Source organism: Leptidea sinapis, chromosome 32, assembly GCF_905404315.1.
Source record: "Leptidea sinapis chromosome 32, ilLepSina1.1, whole genome shotgun sequence".
In the NCBI taxonomy this organism is placed as follows: Eukaryota; Metazoa; Arthropoda; class Insecta; order Lepidoptera; family Pieridae; genus Leptidea; species Leptidea sinapis.
In genome coordinates this window covers 1,252,704-1,273,241 of record NC_066296.1, presented here as the reverse complement: position 1 = coordinate 1,273,241, position 20,538 = coordinate 1,252,704, and the positions used below count along the sequence as shown (strand labels likewise).

At 37.5% G+C, this 20,538-nt stretch overlaps 2 protein-coding genes across 3 annotated transcripts in view; one reads left to right on the top strand and one right to left on the bottom strand.

Annotated features, from left to right (window-relative positions):
- The window catches only part of LOC126974338 (uncharacterized), a 70,440-nt gene extending 66,415 nt beyond the window's left edge, over positions 1–4,025 (top strand). For both annotated transcript variants that reach the window (XM_050821794.1, XM_050821795.1), the window contains one exon: positions 338–4,025. In XM_050821794.1, the coding sequence (XP_050677751.1) occupies positions 338–563 (226 nt within the window). In that variant the 3' untranslated portion in view covers positions 564–4,025. The remainder of the gene's footprint in view (positions 1–337) is intronic.
- Positions 4,026–11,603: 7,578 nt separating this feature from the next.
- Positions 11,604–16,811, bottom strand: LOC126974359 (peroxisomal membrane protein 11C-like). Its single transcript, XM_050821823.1, has 4 exons — positions 16,734–16,811; positions 13,092–13,256; positions 12,610–12,794; positions 11,604–12,040 (listed from the first exon to the last, which is right to left on the bottom strand). Exons 1-4 carry the CDS (start codon positions 16,788–16,790, stop codon positions 11,785–11,787), a joined length of 663 nt encoding a protein of 220 aa, XP_050677780.1. The 5' UTR covers positions 16,791–16,811; the 3' UTR covers positions 11,604–11,784.
- Between the last annotated feature and the right edge of the window lie 3,727 nt (positions 16,812–20,538).

The following is a 20,538-nucleotide window of genomic DNA, read 5'->3' as shown; positions in this document are numbered from 1 at the left end:
CAATCCTATAACGCTAACATAAAAAGATAATTTAATTCCACAAATCATTACAAGGTACAATACAGTTACTGCAATATAATCACTAAAATACAATATATTAATGCGTTTTTTATTATAAATAAGGTCATTACATTTTAGTAATCAGAGTGTCAGAATCCGGATATTTGATGCGAAAATCCGCAGATACAAATGTAGAACACTATTTCCATCGCATACCACGTTACTTGTTTTAGTAATGTAACATATACGGCAGAATCAACCAGCCACTTAAAAGTTCTTTGCATCAATTGTTGCTCTTTCGTTTATCTACATTTTATACTTATCAAATGATCCGCAGACATCGCATGCTGTGCACCCTCGCTCAGTGCATTACATCACCTTCGGAGGCTTCCAGCCAGGCCTACGTGGCGGCCTGTACTGCCGGACAACAACTCCACGAGGTGACCTCCTGGGGCCTCTCCCCCCGTGTGCTGCACCTCGTGCAACTGGCTAATAGACTGCACCCAAACAAAGAACTCTACTTCAGTGAAGAATTGAAACTGGCTGAACAGAATCATTTGTAGAGTCACTTGTTCGTTGATTAAAGTGAAACAACGAGTTGTAAACTATTGAATGATTCTTTGTTGATACTTTTTTTTGGTTATGATTGTTAATAGTTATAAGTAATGTTATACGTATACTCAGTTATTTTAATTACCGGTCAATCAGTTACCAAGCTAAGTTAACTAGTTACCAAAAACAGGAAATCATTGACAAGATTCGTTCAATTCACAATTATATTTATGAATCGTTAGGCTCTCGGCCCGCGCTCATCACATCCCGTTACCGATAGAACTCCTGCATTAATACACTTTCATTAGTAACTATGTCCGTAATAATTATTCTTGCTTGACTTTTAGTGATTGAAAACTAGTGCGGTTTAATATATTTTATCTACACCCATGCTTTAAACCCTCTAGTAAAGATTCTAAAACAGTTAACTTATTGCCAACATTAAAACACCCAATGTCCTAATAAACATTACATGATCCAAACGAGTGTTGTAATGAAATTCAGTACAACATTACATCATCCGTTTTCATTACTAGGACTGGCTTTTTTAATGTTAGCAGTAAGCTAACTGTTTCAATCTATTAGAGGATTCATATTCTGGGTGTAGATAAAGTCTTGTATGCAACTGATGATAATTAGGTATTAAAACACTCATGTAATACTATTATCACATAAACCCACATTCGTGTTTAATACCCCCTTATTACAGAACATTTGCATAAATAACTAATACGACGTGGCTGAGCCTGGGTATAGGAGATGTACCCCAATATGACCATACATTAACTACAGAGATAAGACTTTGCTCATATTATAGTTATTTATTAGAATAGGTTATATTTTTAACATAAATAGTATATCTTTTTGCTTACTGTGTTATTAATAAGTGCGAAGTAAAGTTACTCCAAGTTTGAAATTACTTCTTCCTTTCGTGTTATTCTGTAGAGACAAAGGTAACATAAAGACAAAAAGTTTTAAATTTGGAATAACTTTTGTTTACCTTTATTAATAAGGCAGAGTATATTATGTAAGTATTTAGTGTGTGAGATAGTTATGACTTAAACTTTTGTACAAGACTTTTTAAAATTTATTTACGTTATATTTATTGAATTAAATCTATGTTTGTGTCATATGAAGGGACATTAACGTTATTATAATTGAAATATGAAACTTTTCAAGCGCTATTATTGAACGTAACATGACGTGTCTAGTCCGTTTTTTGTTACTAGTACGACTGCGTTGCGAGGCTGACTAAGTAAAAATTTAAATTTAGTATAGTGTGAAACGTGCAGTGGTTTGACATAAGTTTGAAATAGTAATTACAATAATAAGCGGACGAAGTGTAATCCGGCAAAGTTTGAAAGCGAACAGTTGCTTGCGTTATTTGCATTTGAATAACATCAGTTTTACAATCGGTCTTATTTTATTTAGATTACGTTTCTCTTATTCTACCTACAAGGCATGCAAATATATGTAGCATAACATTTTATTTTATACAAAATTGAACCTAACCATTAACCCCATTCATAATAGTCTGCTAACTTAAAGCATTGCTAATTCTCACTCTGTCTTCTTCTATTGACCTAAGTCAGAATGAGAAATAACACTCCTTAGCAGCTGTTTTAAGTTAGCGGACCGTAACATTCATGTCAGATTTATATATCAATTTTCCTTCAATCTATCAATGACTGAACGTTTCATACAATCGAGCGAATCGCTTTTTTCTTGTGTTTTTTGTTTTTGATTTCAATTTTGTTATTTAGAACAACAATTTACAACTAATTGCGCGGGTAGAAATATATTAAGATAAAACAGTGTTAGTCAAATCACTTTTAATTTGAATAGTCTGTACAGCATTATTTTCAGTGTCGGCCTAAAACGAATGCCCGTGATGAAAATAATATGTTCACATTAATTCTGTAATATTGGGTCTCGATCTCTTTGTAAGTTCTAATTTTAGTTAAAGAGAACGAAGTCTCCATGATAACTTTCTAATACCCGGTTACATTATCTCTGGACCTGACGTCACATCGTTGCAATAACAAGGATATTATTATAATAAATAAACAACGATTTGTTTAATCTGCATTTTTGATTGATGTAAAGATGTTGTTTTGCGGACAACAGAATTACAACACAAACCACTGTATTCTGTACAGAATTTACAATTATAACTTTTAACTTTCAAATATTCAACAACGCTTTAACACTGCAGAATAATTAATATAATCCCAGGCAAGGCATTATATACCCTTCGCCACAACTCTCCTCTCCTCTCCTCACCCCCTCTCCTCTCCTCTCCTCACCCCTCCACGACTCGCGCCACACTTCACACCGCTACACTAGCGCCACCTCTCAGAACCCGCTGCTCACTTCACTTGACTCGATACATATTATAATGACGAAAAATCAATGAAAGAAACAAAGCAGAGATAGCACGAACATATCACATGTAGATAACAGTAACCGTACTGACGGAACAGGACGAGCGCGTGGGGTGTAAAGTCCAGAGATAATATGGCCGTGTAGTATATTTAAATTTATTTTCACTCACTACGACGTGCAAAGACTCTTTATTATATTCTTTTCATATTGGAGAAAATTGGATCATTATAATATAAAACTTTACATGATGATGTATAACTGTGATATTATATTTAAAATTTGAATGTTTCGTCAACGTACCTGTTATATTGTTACCTGTTTATGATATAACTATATAATATACTCATCACACATACAACCTCATTTCACTTGAATTTTATAATTTTATGTTTAACTCTAACAGCCATTAAAGGTCCATTGGTAAGAATCGTAATGAATATTTATTAGTTTTAAATCTTTTAATATGTTCATAATAAAAAAAATAGTTGACACATCACACTGTATTCTAATCATAATTCAATTTAAATAAGTATTTTCAATCAAGCAAATAATATTCTGTTAGTTTACTACCAACAGTAAATGACTTGACAACATTGTTTATTTTGAAATTTGATTTACCAGTTTGTTAACTTTTTTAAGTGATATCCTTCAATTCTGGGATTAAGAATACAAATTTAATTTGTACGAAAATTAATGGACGATGCGGGTCTCGAACCCGCGACCTCTCGGGCTACGTCCCAGCGCTCTTACCAACTACCTCACCAGGCCGCCCTAGTTGGTAAGCCGTCCAAATTAAATTTGTATACTTATAAATTAAATGGGTGTGGTTTTTGTAATATAGTAAGGGAACTATATTTTGGTGGTTCCGCTTTCATTTCGCTAGCCCTAGAAAGTTCTAAGTTAGATATTTTAACTTAGATAGTTTAGACACAGCTGTATTATATTTTAAAATATGTGTCAATTGGATGTTTATATTTTTTTTTTAATTACGTTGACAGGTAAAGTTTGACAGAAAGTTGGTTGATTTGTTTTTTTCTTTATATAAATATATATTGAAACTATTTTGCAATAAAACTCGTTTGTATTGATATATGCTTTTATTTCGTATTGACTAGAGTAAGTTAATTAAACACGTTCTTCGATCAAAATATACAAGCAATGACAACTAAACACGTAATTGTTATTCCAAGGTTAAAGTATAAATAACCTTTGCACGTTGACATAAAAAAATATTAACTTGCTTTACCTTATCAGACTCGCTAAAATTTATTTTAAGTCTGACGTCAAATACTTTTCACAGTTGTAATGTGTCTAATTCTTATAATAAATAGTGTTGAATATCTAGCTCCAGTTGTGGCTTGAATTAAAATACCTTGCTTATAACATGTTAACAGTTTATGCTAGCGTTAATACATGTGCGCGCGGGTCAAGTTCTTAAGGCGACTGGTTCCGCCGTCGGCCTCGGTGCGAGCGCCGGTCCACCACGAACGCAAGCCCCCACTCTCGCCGATGAGAGGACAGAAACAATATAAAAAAGCTTTTAAGTAATATAGTAGCTTGTCACCAAAAACGAACATGGTTTATTATGATTAATAGTTTTAATTTAATTACGTTATTAATAATAATAATATTGACGCATACCAAACTAGGCAAACCTGTACTACGGGCACAAGATAACGATATATTGTATATGTCGGCGTTAAGCCAGGGTTTCCTTGAATTGTCCATCATGAAGAAATACAACACTAAGAATTCCTCAGTTTATTGAAGCACAACTGCTAGTATATCTAAACTAGCAGTTGTTTCAGTTTGTTCGTTTAATTTGAACAAACATTACGAAGTAAGAAAATGTCGCTGCAAGCAAGTTTCGAAATACAACTAAGAAAGACTTATTGCATAAAATAATAAAGTTTGATACAGAATAACGATATTAATTCTAATACAAATTAATTTGAACATTTACACATTCAATTAAGTATTTTAACAATAAATGAAACATCAACATCTTCAAACAATTCAAACAGTCAAAACAGTGTCTATTAAATTAGTTAGTTTAATAAATAACAGTTTTATGTTTACAAATAGCTATTTGTATTTAAATCTTATATATTTCAGATATATCTATAATAGTATATTCATTTTAACGATAAACTAAAACATAAATATCAATAGTTGCAAACAATTGACGGTAGGTGGCGATTTGCGCCCATATATACAATATACTTTCTATTTATGGAAAAGGAGGACAATTGAGCGGGTGTTAAGTGATCACCACCGATCATCTGGAGGGCAAAGCCAAATTGGCTTCGAAGAAGCTGGGCGCTTAAAGTACGGCAATACTTCAAGCACAAGAGTATTGCTGTCATCTCTGGTCTGGCGCACCCCAGTATCAGCTCGATCCATTTGACCGCGTGCAAAGCAGAGCAGCTCGAATTGTCGGGGACCCAGTGATCTGTGAATGGCTGAATCACTTGGCGTTGCGTAGAGACGTCGCTTCATTGTGTGTCTTCTACCGCATTTATCACAGGGAGTGTTCCGAAGAGCTGTTTAACCTGATTCCTGCCGCCGAATTCCACCTTCGCACGACACGCCACAAGTTAGGATATCATCCCCACCATCTGGATGTGTGGCGGTTCTCCACAGTGTGGTTTTCAAGGAGCTTTCTTCCTCTTCCTTTCCTAACCTTTGTAGCTCTCGCACAAGGAAGCTCATCTTGCTTATTCCTTCTGCGGTGAAGCTTCCTTGTGCGGTGTTTCCAGGACGATACGACATGCGGACCTTCAAAAAAAAAGCACGTACACACACGTTTAAGGACTTAAAGGCCCGAAACGCTCCTGTGATTCCTCTGGTGTTGCAAGAGAATGTGGATGGCGATGATCACTTAACACCAGGTGACCCGTAAGCTCGTTTGTCCTCCTTTTCCATAAAAAAAGGTCTGCGTGCGTTAACCTCAAAATTGAGGTTAACTGTCAACCTTAAGTTTTTTCGTTTTCACAGCTGTCACAGTCTATCTAGACGTACAAGTTAATTACAAGTTAACTAATATTAAACCACTAGCTAAAGCATACATTGAAAAATCAAAATTGGTAACACATTAACGAACTGTTAGGTTGTCTAATATATTCTATGAGCTAATAGTGACGATGATAAATATTAGTATTTAACTAACTTAGACGATTCTAACAATTCGAAACAATTACATACAATATTAACATGTTAAATGTTTCATACGCGATTTTAAGCCTTTCTCATTCGTAACTAGAACGTGCAAGGCGCAAACTAGATATATCACAGATAACAGTAGATAAAATACAACTAGGTATAATGTTGGTACTTAACTCTAGGCATTTTACATGTGATCCATCATTATAAAGTATTGAATGTCATCTTTATCTATTTGTATTTTATGTAATAAGTATAATATCTACCATATTATAGAAAAGAAACAGGCTCATAGATATTATCACTTACAGTGGCCTGTCATTCTCAAAAACGTCATTTACCCAAACTCAAATTATTCCTCATCTATACATATTTCTGAAAAATAATAGAGTCGTTACACGAGTGCGATAAACTCAATATTAACATCATTTTAGAATGGATACCAGGTCATTCGGATATCCTGGGTAATGAAAGTGCAGATGCATGTGCTCAGTCAGCTTCACAAATAGGATCCCTCAGACTACCAAATTTTCTCTCATGACTTACCTAAGCACTAATCTGAAATCATAGTTACAATATTTGTTCCAATATTTGAAAAATATCCAAAAATTTGGAAAGGTAAATTCTATGGAGATCTTTAACCTGTTCCTGATCCAACCAAAACCATTTATTTTTATTTATTTATTTTTATTACAACGGTTACCACACCAATTACATTAACCAAGTACATTATACTATTGCTTGACGCTATTATGCGAGGACTCACAAAGTTGGAGCAGCAACTTCACCAACACCTCAAGTCTATTAGTAAGTAGATCACAATCAGAGCGGGCTTCTACGAGGTGACTTAACAATTTCAAGACTCGCGGCACGGGCGCCGCAGTGCGTGCTACCGTGCGACACGCGGGTACCGCCAGCAGACGGTGATTTCTACTACGAATATAATTGTCAGGTGTATACAAACGAATCAGCTCATTATGAATATCAGGGGCATCTATTAAGCCCCGACTAACTTTAAGCAAGGTTGTCTGGTTGAGAGCCCGTCTGGTTTCCAGAGTGTTGTATCCGAGGCAACCGGCGAGATACGCCGTCGGGTACAAGTACGGGAAACCTAGTTTCCGCTTATACAGGAAACGCAAAAATGCTTTTTATTCTTTCTCCAGCATAAAGGTTACTTCGTAGGGATTCCATACGCACTAGTTCGCTTCAAGCTTACTACGCACAAGGGTACTGTAAAGCAGTTGTATTATTTTGACGCTGTGGAAATCACGCGCATTCCTTAATACGAACCCTAGTCTCATAAAGGACTCTTGACTGACTGTTATTATATGGTCGTGGAAGGTAAGCTTTTGGTCAAATGTCACACCCAGATCTTTCATCGAATTTCGTCTACATAAGAGCTTACCATTAATGCGGTACTCAAAAGGGATTGGTTGTCGCATTCGACAAAAAGTGACAATATAGCATTTAGTGAGATTAAATTCCATTTTATTATGCACATCCCAAATATAAACAGCATCTATGTCAGCCTGAAAAGCCTCACATTGTGCCTCATTTTGGATGCTCGCATATAATTTTAGGTCATCCGCGTAAAGGAGATACTTCGCATATTTGGGTATCTCGGGTAAGTCATTTACCATTAATAAAAATAACAAAGGTCCTAGGATTGAGCCTTGATTCACTCCAGAGCGGGTATAATAAGGGTTCGATTCATAAATTCCATGTCTAATAAACTGCTGCCGATCACGGAGATAGTCAGACAATAGATTAAGAAGCTTTGGACAGAAGCCTATAGCACCAAGCTTAGCAAGAAGGATGCCATTATTAACCCTGTCGAAGGCCTTACGAAAATCAAAGTAAAGCACATCTACTATCTAATTGTGTTGATATACATTCTGTTAATGTTAACAAATTTAAATTTACTGACCTTCTCAATCTAAAACCATGCTGAGCATTATTAAGAAGTTTAGCTACCTGTAAATAAATTAATCTATGGAGAACATTTTCAAATATTTTAGCTGGTGAAGATAGAATTGCTATTGGTCGATAACTTTCAACATCCGATTTATCAGAGCTCTTCGGTATAGGCGTTACACGCGTTGTTTTTCATTGGAGGCTTATCTTTGAAAACAAGGATAGCAACTTGTTTTCAAAGATAAATTAAATATATGACATAAACGGAGGCAATGCATGTCTTTAAATCCTTGAAGAGAAAAGATGGTAATCTGCCAGGTCCTACTGAACTGGAAGATTTTAATTTATGAATACCATATAGAATTTCCTGAGATGTGAATTTAAGTATATTTACATAGTTGCTATTATGAGAAGTGTCATTATTATTGGCTTGTGCTGTATTTAGTTGGGGAATATCGATAGAATACACGCTTGCAAAGAACCTGGCAAATGCCTCGGCAGCTGCAGCTCCCGTAAAAATGCCACCCTGGAACTTTACCGTTGGCTCAAAACCTCCTTTGGAGCGAAGACTTGCTATGTGCTTCCAGAACTCAAGTGGATTAGATTTTATATTATTTTCTACGCGTATTATATATGCTTTGTAAGCCACAGCAGCTCGACGTTTTAATGAACTTCTCATATCCGAAAAGGCCCGGAAGTCGTCTGGCCGCTGGGTTTTCCTCCAATTTCTATGTAATTTAAGTTTAAGTTTAGTGTCTTTTATAATATCAACCGTGAACCAAACAGGATATTTATATTATATATTTATATATACAAGTTAATTTCTTGCGAGCTTTTCTAGGCATACAGTTATCAAAGACTTTGTAAATCATATCATAAAACACATCTACTGCGTGATTGACATTATGAGATTGTAAAACCGGTTTCCAGTCTATATTTGATAACATTGAATAAAGCAATTGAAAATCAAATTTACTCAACTTCCAGTCTTTTGAAGGTTTATATTACTAGCCTCAATGACCTCTTGACAATTAGCTGATTCGACGCGTGGCACGCGTCAGGTGGAACTATTCCATCCGTGCTGTTCACAATCAAAACAACATCTAAAATTCCACTGTGACAATTTACTATTTTGTTTACGTAAACAATTGAGTGAGCAAAAAGATAGAAAATAACTATAGTCATTTTTAACTGTGGTTGAGGCGCTATTTAAGTTAATGTCACCCACAATGATTACATTGCCCTTAAAACTACACTGACCTTCAAAAGTAAGTATCACACTTTTAAAGTTGGGATAACGTTTTAAGTTCACAAGATATACTTTCGAAATAAAAAGGACTCCAAAGAGAATTTAATTTTATACATAAAATCTTTATAGTCGATAACCTTCTTTTAAGAATTGGCTGAAAAAAAACTTCAAAAAAAAACCATTCCTTTTTCAAAGTGGACGTTTCCGAATTACAATATTACCATTCACATTTTTCTTTCTGTTTTAATTTTTTCTTCAAGATCGATGGGTCTTGTTTTAAAAATTTATGCTAAAAAGCACATAACATTTATTTATCATGCCTCTTTCAGTTGAAGAATGTGCTAGGATCATGGCTTTTCTGGAACTAGGCATTAGTATGCGTCGCACTGCAAGAATGGTGGGTGTGACGGTACGAACGGTCCAGAAGGTAAAGCGAAGGTACGAAGAGACTGGACACCATCTGAGGAGACCTTGTAATGGCAGACCCAGGTGTACCAGTGCCCGAGAAGATCGTTATATTATTTCCACTGTGTTAAGAAATCGCCACCAAAATACAGTTGAAGTCCAGCAACAGCTACTTCAGACCCGGAGGGACTACATTAGTGACAGTACAGTAAGAAGAAGACTTGCTGAAGCAAATTTGAAACCCCGAAGACCAGCGAGTGGCACAAAACTCGAGAGACAGCATCGAGTAGCGAGACTGCGATACGCCCGTGAACACATGCAGTGGGATGAAGAAGAATGGTCAAGAATTTTGTTTGCAGATGAGTCTCGAGTCTCCCTTTACACTTCTGATGGAAGGCGAAGTGTTTACAGGCGACCTGGTGAACGATACCTTCAAGCCTGCATCTCAGAAAGAGTCCAATACGGTGGAGGCAGTGTACATGTATGGGCTGGCATATCTTCAGAAGGTCGCACAGAGCTAGTAGCCATAGAAAATGGTACCTTCACTGGGCAAAGATATGCTCAAGAGATTCTCAATGAGTATGCAGGGCCGTATTTAGCAAATATGGGTGATGGATGCATGATAATGCCCGGCCACATACGGCTCATATCGTACAAGAGTATATTCAGGAGGTTGGTATCAGCGTGATGGCTTGGCCATCAAGAAGTCCTGATCTCAACCCGATTGAACACGCCTGGGATGAGCTTGGGAGGCTAGTCAGAAATCGCAGACCACCACTTACTACCCTCAGGGCACTAAAGCAGGCCCTGGTAGAAGAATGGGAGAATATTCCCCAACATCGGCTCCGAAACCTAGTGTTCAGTATGCCAAACCGGCTCAAAGCTGTAATCAGAGCTCGAGGAGGCAATACCAGTTATTAAAAATTAAATAACATGTAATACATTTTAGTTGATTTTTTTTAACACTAAACTAAAAATGTCTATTTTCATTGTTTTATTTTTTTTAAGTTAAAAATGTTACTAATGTATAATTTTAGTTTCTGTATGTTAAAGCCTATTAAATTTGCAACAAAACGTTGTTAATCTTAAATCGCTGCCTTCTATAGTTAAGAAAAAAAAATAATTTGAAAAGTGTGATACTTACTTTTGCAGGCCAGTGTATTTAAAAAACTTTCAGTTTTGCAAAACCAAGTGAAATAGTTTTCGTCACTGGAGCTAGGCTAACATATGCGACACACAATAGATAAGGCCGACCGCACCATGTGAACACTGCCCACACTGCGCAGGCGGGCGGGCGCGCGCGCCTCTAAGCACGGCCGGCGTGGGTCTGTCGCGGAGCAGCACTCACCAGTCGCCGCTCTCGAGGTTCGCGTCCGTAACCGATGAGTCAAGGAAGCTTTTAGGCACTGCGACAATGTTGCGCTTGAGTAACGCTAAGTTATTACGCCACATGGAGACTTTCGTTTTTAGCCCACGAACGTTCTGATAAAAAACAGTAATAGTACAATTGGGCTTATTACTACGTGGAAAGGGGATGAAATAGCGATGTGGTTGACCGACGGGGGCGAAACTAAATCCACTCGCTGTATTCTACTTTTAGTGGCCAGACGGTCGGCTCACATATTTTATTAAAATAACGTTCTGCTACACCAATTCTAAAGGAAGCATACGTAGCTCCTTTCTGTTTTACATTTTAATTTCTCTATTGTTATATCTGCACTTTCGCTTAGAAAATCCTTAAGATAGTTAAATAAATTCTCCTCAGTTGTGCTTTTGTCAAGTCTCCATACATGTAAATATTTTAACATACCATGGTTTTCGACATTCAAGAGTAGGTACTCGGTAATTTCAACCATTTGCCGGTTACAATAGAATAGACCATAATATAAGTAAGTAAGAATCTAAACTTGAATCCATAATCATAAGACATATGATATTAACTTTGATGGTTTATTCAATAAAATTACATGTAATAGTTATAAAACCTCACGTGCTGAGAATGGGATAGGCCGCCATCTTTCTAACGTCAGGGCACTACAGTACCAGAATCCATCCACCATCCACAGGGAAAAGCAGGAACACAATTGTAGGACTAAAGTTAACTTTCATGTTTTAAATTATCGAGGAAGCAGTCTTCTGCCGTGATAATGCATTACAAGAGCTAAAACTCCTGAGGCCGCAGCGACGCTGGCAGCGTGGGAGGTCTTCATGGCACTACCCCACAACCACCCCGGGGGCAGCCAGCTCACCGCGTGCACCACGTCTAGCAGGAACTTGGTGCTGGTGAGGGCAGCCTGTGTAAACCGCGCTGGAGCACATTTTGTTCGATTAGATTTTAGGTTTACGGCCGCCATGTGTAGTGTGCGGATCGATCTGTAGAAAATATATAATTAAAGGTCATCATTTCAGCCGAAAGACGTCCACTGCTGGACAAAGATCTCCATGACAATCGTCAAACCGTCAAGCTATGTGCCTTGCCTACTGCCACTTCAGATTCAAAACCTACTGAATGACCTTGGTTCTCCTACGGCTCTCGTCATTTCTGATTTGATCTCGCAGGGACACTCCGAGCATAGCTCTCTCGATTGACCTCTGAGCGACCATGAGCTTCCCCATAAGGCCCATAGTTAGCCATCACGTCTGCGTTCCGTATGTCTTACTGGCAAAACACTGGAGACCTCCGCCTTCCGATACTAGTACTTAGAACGAGAAGATCTTACGGAGCTTTCCGATCCGAGTTGGATTATATAATTAGAGGTATACCTCTATATATTATATAATAAGGTTCACCATGACAGTTTGGGCGGCGACGATCACATAACATCACGTAAGTAAGACCCGAACGCTTGTTTGTCCACTTTATATATTTTTTTTTCAAGCTCATCAAACTAGTTTAGTGAAAAAATCTATATCGATATATTATAACGACTAATAATTCACACCTGATAAGTCCTAAGAATGCAGACAACGACCAGAACAGTTTGTGAGCCGTCCTCACGTTGAACGCTATGTCATCGCTCAGCTTCAGCACGCCAGTATCTAACAGCCAGACCAACTTCTCAGCCTGCAGATACGCCAGGGTGAAAGCGCTGTTTGTAACGCCGAGGGCTCCCCAAACTGGACCTTCCTATACCGATAATAAGCACTTAGTATCCCGTCACATTGGTTGATTTTTAGTCTTGTCAAAACACAACTGAACGGAAACTCTGCCTATTTAGGCAGAGTTTTAGTCATGTTTTGAGCGTGATTGTGAGTAGTTGTTTATTGTACGTCAATGTTGTGCGTGTAAATAATTAACCATTCAAACCTTAACGAAACATTACAAGATTGGTCATTCTTTATAATACTTGAATGATCTCAAGTGTCCAGCTAACCTCTTGAAGTACGGAAGTATTATTGATGTAAAGTGAAAGTAGGAACTCACGTGTTTTCCAAGTCCGTAATTGTAGAGTATCTTGAGCGCGGCTGCGTCGTCGAACAAGCGGAGAGTGGCCCTGGCGCCAGCGAGCCGAGCGCTCGCGGTCATCACGGTCTGGCTGCTGGATGTGGCGCCCCATAGCTTTAGAGTATAACTTGTCAGCGCGACCACCTGTTTTATATAAGTAATAAATCCCTGATGGAATGACGCTGGTGACTTGGGCACGGGAAAGGGCGCTAGTGAGGGACGCGACTTGCGTCGATACTCTGGCTCCTTCTCATGTCCAAGTTACGTCAGTTGGTGCTGGGGCTGCTGCTTCGACTGCCGAAGACGACAAGCGTCGCAAATGTGTCGATCTTAGTGAGTAGAACGCAGTATCAATGTCATAGTGATGAATAATATAGATGCCTTCCATTATTAGATCAGGGCACAAAGTTTCGTATTTTATGAATGAAGAGCTCCTTTGTTTAGAGCTAATCCTGGATGCCTATCCAGGACATTGAACCGTCATCGAAAGTTCAGTTCTAGAACCTATATGTAATATCAGGATTACAGATTTGAAATTCTTTAATTTAACTTAACTTAAAGTTAACCTTCAAACATTGCAAGTTAGAGTTAGTAGAAAAATTGCTTTTGTATAAATTAACTTTGTTGCCATAGTAAGTATACATTTACTTCCTTACTTCGGAAAGATTAAGGAACTAGGAAGTACCTATAGCAGCTTATGATAATACCTTGAGCTGATAATGATAATATCTTACATACATATACATCATAGTGACCTTCCTATCGATACTTAGTAGGTATGTATTAGAGTATATTTCATTTTGCGAATAATATACAGGAAATCTGAGTATATGTTGACCTACACATATGTAGAAGAACCAGAGTTATCGACATAGTCCAAATGATTGCGAAACTGAAGTGGCAGTGGGCTGATGATGATGGTGTTTACCTAGTGACTAGTCGAAGTATATTTTTATGTTAAAGATACTGCGACCCCTTTAAAAATCTAGAACACTGTAACTACGTACTCGAATGTTGTGTTGGTGATTCTTGGTGGACCATAAAAGGACATGTGCAGTCGTTCTACTTAGCGGAAGACATTTCGAAATATCCAAGATAGCGGTCTTCTAGTATGTATGTCAGTAACCTAACACACAAATGGGCGGTGGTCATCGAAAACAAGGTATATTCAGACAAACAGATTATTTTTTGTCAGTAACTCTCCAATCCTCTGCAATGGAAGTCCTTTTTTAAGTGTGGTGCAAAATGCTTTTCCTGTAACTTCCATCTTATGAACTTTCCTAGAATTTTTTGTAACTTAATCACTAGCCTCTTCACTGGGCGCAGCACACGGTCATTCTTGACTCTGGAGTTCCTCAAGGCTGTGTTTCCTACACAATTTCTTCTTTGCCTCCGAAAAGCCAGTAGCAGTAACCAGTGGGAGGCTCCTTTGCACAGGATGCCGGCTAGATTATGGGTAACACAACGGCACCTATTTCTGCCGTGAAGCATTAATGTGTAAGCATTACTGTGTTTCGGTCTGAAGGGCGCCGTAGCTAGTGAAATTACTGGGCAAATGAGACTTAACATCTTATGTCTCAAGGTGACGAGGGCAGTTGTAGTGCCGCTCAGAAGTTTTGGGGTTTTTCAAGACTCCTGAGCAGCACTGCATTGTAATGTAATGGGCAGGGCGTATCAATTACCATCAGTTGAACGTCCTGCTCGTCTCGTCCCTTATTTTCATAAAAAAAAAAGAATTCGTCTCAATAGTGGTCAAGGTGCCGTAAAAATCACATACTGAAAGACAGAATCTTCCATCCAATTACAAAAAAGCTCAGAGGATACTTTAAGGCCGGCAATGCATCTCTTGACCTAGACAAGGAATATTTCTATCAAATTTCAAGTATCTATGCCTTATGAGATTATCCAGAGATATCGTGATGAGTCAAGACATAGGTGGAAGTCTCATATATATGTATAAAAATATGTATACGGCATGAAGTAGTCTGGTGATAGATCCATTCCCACGGTGTAATATCGTTAAAAAAAATATAGTATACTGTTTTACAATTCTTTTTAATTTCTCAATACATGCAGGTAGATATTTTGTACATTATTCTAGGATCAAGATTGTAGAAGCATATACTTCGCCCAACGAAACATACATAACACAAAACTTACTAACTCGACTTAACCGAGTAGGTTTAAGCATTGTACAGGTTTAAATTTAAACATGGTGTGTAAATTCGCCATGTACTGGCTATCCGACTGGTGCCTAAATAAAAATAATTTAATCTATGGTCTCTGAAACTCTTCTGATGGTTACGGAAAGGTACAATTTACATTTTGAGACTCAAGACACCACGGTGGCGCCAACAGTCACCGCTATCAATAAAATGTATACAGCTCCATACACCGATTGGTTGCGCAACCAATTTAGTGGCGCGACCAGCTGGGACGCGTCTCTGGTGTCTGTGTAGTTTGGTAGCTTACGGACACCACGGTTGAGCCACCGTGGTCTCCTTGAGAAATATAGCCTTTAAACTCATTCATTGTATCTAGGGCGTAGCTCTTTAATAAAATTTCCCTAGGCATCATCTAGCCTAGTTGTCAGAACTTTGAGTCTCGAAATTTCGAGCGAATATCTATTCCGCGGTCATGATCTGGAAGACAAAGGCAAACTGGCTTCGCAGAAATTGGGCATCATCAATACAGTGAGACACTACTTCAAGCCGGCCCTCATTCTAGCGCTGGATAAGGCTCAGCTCCTGTTACAAAAGTATAAAGTATTGTTCTCATAACGATGATATGGTGCACCCTAGCAGCTGCTCGAGACATTTGACCGCGTGCAACAAATTGACCGAAATGTCGGTATTAAAATATCCCTGCCAAGAGAACGATTGTTTGGCGTTGCGACGTCGATTCATGGCGTGTCTTCTACCGCTTTTATCATGGCGAGTGTTCCGAGTTCCTGCCTCCGAATAACAACACACAATAAATTAAAATATTATGCTTACCACCACTAGCGTTTCAAACTGCGAAAGAACTTACGCGATTATTATAGTTCGATCGACATCTGTATTTATCTTCTAAAAAGCGAGTACGTTAAAGTCCACCAATGATGTACTAAATGGATATAATATATATAGCTTTTAATGCATTTCATTCGTAATTCCTGATAAAGTTTTGAGGAAATTATCAATTTCTTATAGTTTCAAAGACGGATTCTTATTAAAAGCTTGTAGTGTAAGCGGTATTAGTTAATAGTGCCCTATTAACTGATACGCACTAGTTTTTTTAGGTACACCAAAATCGAAAGTGCCGTACGGCAAACTATTCTCTCACTTAGTTCTGAGTTCTGACCCTAATTTTGTTTATAAAATGGTTTATTTTGTATAGTCTTTTACCTTGTTTCAGTAGCATTCAGATACAGTCACTCAAATCATCTTAAATATAAGCAATTTATTAATACACGTAAAATAATACACATTGAGAGAACGCTGTGCGCGCAAAATGATGCCGATCTGAGGCATACCGCACGCGGGGGCACTTGCCAATTTCGGAAGGTAAATACATAAGTGTCCATCCCTACTCTGTGGTATCAGGTTTGACATAAGCCAATGAAATAAATAGTTCACTTACTTTATCTCTGTTCGCGTGTGATTGTAACAAATCGCAAAATTCATTGACGACCTCCATTGTAACTCAACTACACATTCGAAACAAACCGATGAAACTAAAGAATATTTCGCGTATAGATATTTTCTATCAACATTTGATAAGATTAACAAAATAATGTGATAGCTGTAAAATATCTCAAATGATAAAATATTCTCGTGTCTGAAGGTAGGTAGGTACTTAAGTATTTGACATGACAGGTAGAGAGTAAGTACGTACTTAGAGTTTGCTTTAAACCTGGTTTTGAAAAGTTTGGCTAAGAAACAATTTCCTTACGATCGGTTCACTTATCTCTCAGTGTACTCTCAGTGTAATATATTGAATAGTTCTCTTTTAAAAATGCATATTTTATTTCAAAGTATTTCTGTAGTGGAAAGATATTTAATGGTTTTGAAACGGCATTAAACACAAAACTAGGTCCATTAATGTAACAATCGGTAATGAACATTTATGTAACAGGCAATTACTATTTGGACTAATTTTTGCTGATTTATCGAGTCAGTTACATTTATCTTGGTCAGATAGTATTAAAACGTGGTGGTAAGCAGGACTTAAAAATCGCAAGCCCGTAGTAAATTTAATCACTCACTTTGTATATTATGTTGCTTATGTTTAGTAAATGTATACATATATTTTTTAAAGTGAAACTTATATTACATCGCCTTGTCATTATTTTTTCGTCTATGCATCGAACATCGCATTACAGCCATCCGCGGAGTAGGGGTGAAGTTGATTCAATATATTTCAACAAATGCTTCCAAGTCAGGTTGGTGGAGAGGTCTAATGTGACACTTAAGGCAAGAGGGAATGTAGATTCGAACACCACATCTAACAAAGGTGGTTTTTATTACATTATATTTTTCCTTGCCTTGTGTTTCCAATCTATCTCTATGGAGCCGAAACTAGGTCTCTGAGACTGCAGGACCGCCGTAAATTCGATGCATTAGAGATGTGGTGCTGGAGACGCCTCCTAAAGATCCCGTGGACGGCATTTTGCACCAATGTATCCATCCTCAAAGAGCTTCGTATTAAAGACAGACTATCGTCAATTGTGCAACTAAGAATACTGAAGTTCTTTGGTCACGTCTCTAGAAATGAGAACTCGATGGAGAGACAGGTAATTCAGGGCCAGGTGGAAGGCAAGAGAGCACGCGGTCGATCGCCAACCCGCTCGATAGACGCCATCACAAAGGCTACTGAGTCAACCATGGTCCAGTGTACTCGCAACGCATCTAACCGTCAGAAATGGAAGCACATCGCCAGGAGATCTACCCTCAGAAATGATATCGACCCACCGAACACCCCACCGTGTACCTCGTCAGCGCAACCACGACCACTCTGACAAGAGTGTCTAAGAAGATTTTAATATAGATAAATAACTAAAGCATTATAATATTACCTGTTTGTGTTTCTTACGATTATTATAATGGTATGAATAGGTATTATTTATTTGGGGCAACGCTGCCGATATTAATACAATCTTTGTGCTGCAGAATAGAGAGAAGATATTCGGGCTATTTATAAGCTAGGTCCTAAAGTATAGGTAATTGAGAGCAAAATCTAAAGACATTAACATCTGTCTACATAGGCACATAAGTGAATTAGCTAGAAACTGTCATAACCATAATGTTAACACCAGGAACAGACATAATAGTTATTTATTCAACTGTTGTGTAATAAGGGGTATTAAAACACGAATGTGGATTATAGTGTGTGATAATAGTGTCACATGAGTGTTTTAATACCTAATTATCAACAGTTGCATACAAGACTTTATCTACACCCAGAAAATGAATCCTCTAAAAGATTCTGGAACAGTTAGCTTACTGCTAACATTAATACACCAGTCCTAGTAGTAACCTAATATCATTCATTACTGATTATATACAAATAATCTAAGTATTAATGAAACAATTATTTATTTTAGTAGTCATTTACATTTTGTATAGTGCAATAATTAAAATTCACTCGAATATAATGTTCTTTTGCAGCGTTTAAAATGAGTCGCTCATTTTTTGTAAACAAAACAATAAAAATATCGAAGGAAAATGGCGGGGATTCGAATAACCTACCTTTTTTACGGCGCGCGACGTTCTGGGAGTGTGAAGCGCGCGTAAACGAAAATGTTCTTTTTTTGAAATTCATACAGATACCACGCATCGAGCAATAAGAATGTGGCTGTATGTTGAAACTCTTTTCGCATGAAGGGATAAAAAAAAACATAGGAGTGTTGTTATGAAATTCAGTACAACATTACAACACTCTTTTGGATGATTTAATGGTTATTAGAACATTGGGTGTTTTAATGTTGACAATAAGCTAACTGTTTCAGAATATTTAATAGAGGATTTAAAGCATGGGTGTAGGTAAACTTATAAACTCGGCTAAGTCAAGTTAGTAATTGTTTGTGGGGCGTGCATTGCATAATGGCGTAATATGCGTTTTAAAACAAGATGTCAGAAAATGTTAAAACAAATGTATAATGAAATTCAAAAGAATTGTTAAAAACATTTGTGTTGTAAAGGTTACCCACTGTAACATAAGTTATTTTCTTAATGATACCACAGTTTGGGAATGGAGCGACCGCCCTCATGCTATTAAATAATAAGTCAAATTGTACGATATTACTTTGTAACCATATTTTTTTATGAAAAAAAAAGTAGCCCTCTGAGTTTGTTGCGGCCGTTCCTCTCAGGGCTGAGGCATTCTTTTTGGAATTGGTGATAGTTTTTGATATTCAATAAGTAATACCATATCCTAATGTGAATTTAAATTTGTGAAAAAAGTTTCACGTGCATTGTGGTTTCGTAAAACCACATAATTGCTTTTTTTTGCTAGTGACTATTTTTGAAATACAGAGGCAGTGTATAGTATCTGTATTTCAAAAATAGTCACTAGACTTATTGCTATTGAAGCTTCAATACAATTGAAACGCTAAAATATTAAATGAACTGGGCACTGAAATATTGAAGTAATATCTTTTTTTCGCCTCGCAATTTTAAATTCGGAACGATAATTATTGTTCTTGTGATATTGATAAAAAAACCAGTATTTATTCGTTTTTACAATTCAGAAGAAAGTATGAGATTTTAATTCATACTTTTTGTGAGTTATTTTGAAAAAAGATACGGAACCGGAAAATGGTTAATTTTTGCATTATGCATATGGGGGTTAAAAATAATCGCAAATGGCCACACCTAGCACAACCTAACGGGAATATGTTGAATTACCAATAACCCTGTATATAAATTATATGACGACGCTAATCTTCGCCTTCACCATGTGAGTCCGTCTCCAGGATCAGATCTCGAAGCCTATCCGACTGCAGCGGGGAGTCAGACAAGGCGATGTCATATCGCCTAAGCTGTTCACCGCTGCGTTAGAGGGTGTCTTTAAGCTTCTGGACTGGAGCGGACTGGGCATCAACATAACGAATACATAACTCACCTTCGATTCACAGACGATATTGTAATCATGGCAGAGACCTTGGAAGACTTAGGCCATATGCTCGAAGGCCTCAATACAGCTTCCCAAGGAGTAGGTCTCAAAATGAACATGGACAAGACGAAGATCATGTCAAATGTCCATGTCACAACTACAACACAAATAACAATTGGAAACTGTACTCTCGAAATTGTCAACGAGTACGTCTACCTCGGACAAACGATCCAGTTAGGCAGGACCAATTTCGCGAAAGAGGTCACTCGTCGAATCCAACTGATGGGCAGCGTTTGGGAAGGACCGTAAAATCTTCTCGTCCCAAATACCA